Consider the following 2,494-nt stretch of genomic DNA (forward strand, 5'->3'; position numbering starts at 1 on the left):
TCATTGAAGCTTCCCACGGTGAAACCCTCCCGGTTACGGCCTCCATACGCCGTTGGCCCCACGGTGGGCGCCAACTGTCGTTGCCTATTCGACGGTACCCCGGAGGAGGGATCCTCACGAAGGGGGGAAGAAGTAGGGGCCATAGGACGGAGAGCACTCGGGACGGTGGTATGCAATTTACCCAGCTTCGGAACACCTTCTTGAGGACATGGCCTACTGCTTTATGGCATAAGACTCTGACGACATGTTTCTTCACTCATTATCGGATTTATAGGTGTTGAGTGGTGGTTTCGGGTTGTGTGATATATACTCTTGGCAGATCTTATTTGAAAAAATAGAAATAAAAACCGTATGCATCGATTGATGCAGAGGCTAGCTTCGTCTTTTAAAAAATCGGTAAGTTATGGTCTTTAAACCATAATTTTGACCTTTTACTTGTTTTGAAGCGAATAGTCATACTTAGTCATCTATCGGTCATGCACCCAAGGTTATCTTCGTTTGAAACCACCCTCCGTTTAAGTTTATAAAGTTTGAATAAGTGCATAGGGAAAAGATATCAGCATCTACATCACCAAACGCATACATGATACAAATAATATTGACTTCGGGACAATATGGTTAGCATTTTAGCTCTATTATTTACTCAAATATCTATAGACACATTTTAGTATATTCATATATGTGAATTAGATAAATGTGTGACAACTAATTCAGGACAGAATGAGTATGTATGCTCGTTCGTTCTGGAGATGAATTTCTAGTATGTAGTAGTCGGTGCACAAGTGAGCGAAGTGAGTTTCTACATTTTCCCAACTTTTTTTCAATGGTGCATGATGTCCTAATTTCTAAGGTCATTCTCCAATGTTCTACCTGCATTTGAACTCTAAATCTATAGTAGCATTTGAACGTTTTCAAATTGGAAAAGTAGACTTGTTGTGCGTGACCCTGGTCAAGAGGAAGCCTAGCCACCTGCAAAGCCAGCAGCTTTTACCTACGGCTGGCTGCCATTGGGAACACGACACGTGCCCTTTCCAGCTCTACTTTGCTCCTCAACTCACGCCTCTCTCACGAACCTCTTTCACTCTTGTCTTTTCCTTCTGCCCAAACTCATCTCCGAGAGAGAGAAGAGCGGCGGCCATGGCTGGACAGGTGAGTGAGAAGGAGCTATGGACCGTCCTCATGCAGGCCATGCTCGCGCAGAAGAACCTCCGGCCCCAGCGCGACCGCCTCCTGCAGCTCCGGCGCCGGCTGGAGCAGCTCAGCCCCGGCGACGCCGACCACGCGGACAGGAACATGGAGCTCGCCAGAGTCGCCGCCGACCTCTTCCAGGTCTGTTACAGCGGCCTCGGGGCCGGATCCCGCCTGCTCGGCAGCTGCATCGAGCTGGCGGCCAAGGGCGGCGCCCGCCTCGCCATCAACCGCGCCTTCGCCGCCATGCCCGACGAGCAGCTCCACGACGCGCTCGTCGCGCAGCGGCTCCCCGCGCGCCCGACCACCCAGACCGAGGCCTTCTCCCGCGTCGAGGCGGCCTTCAACGCCGTCAAGGTCACCGAGGACCACCACATCCCGCGCTGCATCGAGCACCTCGTCGGCCAACGCCCCGTCTACATGGTCCACGGCAAGAACGGGCTCGCGAAACCGGCCCCGGTCGCCGCCACCCCCGTGAACCTGGACAAGGCGCGCGACTACCTCGACCGCGCGTGCGCCCTCGCCGGCCTCGCCGTCAAGCACATCGACCTGGCCGTCCTCGTCATCTCCAGCTTCATGGACCCCAAGGAGGTCGCCAGCCTCTCCGACTTCACCGACAAGCGCGCGTACATCTCTGAGGTACTGCCCCCTCGCATTGCGTCTGCTAGGTCTGATAGTGTTTCTCCCTTGATTTGCATCAAACAATCCATTCATTTTCTTTCCTTCACCGCAGGATGGACCTTATCCATCAGACTGAGTGATGATTCACCGACATGCTTCACCTGGTCGAGAATGTCAAGCGATGAAGGGGGTGGGATCCCTTGCATTCTTCATCAAAGCCGTTTAATTTACCTATGATTCCTGTTTTGCAACCTTATAATTTCAGTTCCTGTTCTGCTACTATCCATCTACTTTTCTGCTGGACGGCCGTCTGCCGTGGTTATCTTAGCTGGATTCCGGTTAATGTAATGAACCTGCATCTATCTCTGTGGGTGATCGAACTGCTTTAATCTTTCTGCGATTGATCGCTGCTTCTGTGATGTCGTTTGCTCTGATCAGTGGATTTCTATCGATAACATGCATCCTCAATTTGGTAAATTCTTTTTCTGCATTATTCTGGTTGCGATCGAACGATGATAACCATAATTGAATGCCAGGTATCATTCATGAAAGGTCTTGATCAGGTTGTGATCGATGATGATTACCAAAGAAAACTGTAGTACCCAATCGTGTTCAGAATGGCGTAACAATGTCTAAGCTTCCATGATAATATGGCAATCAAGTGCACGTTGCATACTTTGATTAT

The 2,494-nt window shown here is 50.4% G+C and overlaps 1 protein-coding gene across 1 annotated transcript; it reads left to right on the forward strand.

Moving 5' to 3' along the window:
- Positions 1-1,137: 1,137 nt before the first annotated feature.
- On the forward strand, positions 1,138-1,988 carry LOC124665737. Its single transcript, XM_047203123.1, has 2 exons — positions 1,138-1,827; positions 1,922-1,988. Exons 1-2 carry the CDS (start codon positions 1,138-1,140, stop codon positions 1,943-1,945), a joined length of 714 nt encoding a protein of 237 aa, XP_047059079.1. The 3' UTR covers positions 1,946-1,988.
- The last annotated feature ends 506 nt before the right edge of the window (positions 1,989-2,494 follow it).

The sequence above is a fragment of the Lolium rigidum genome, chromosome 6, assembly GCF_022539505.1.
Source record: "Lolium rigidum isolate FL_2022 chromosome 6, APGP_CSIRO_Lrig_0.1, whole genome shotgun sequence".
NCBI classification, from domain to species: domain Eukaryota; kingdom Viridiplantae; phylum Streptophyta; class Magnoliopsida; order Poales; family Poaceae; genus Lolium; species Lolium rigidum.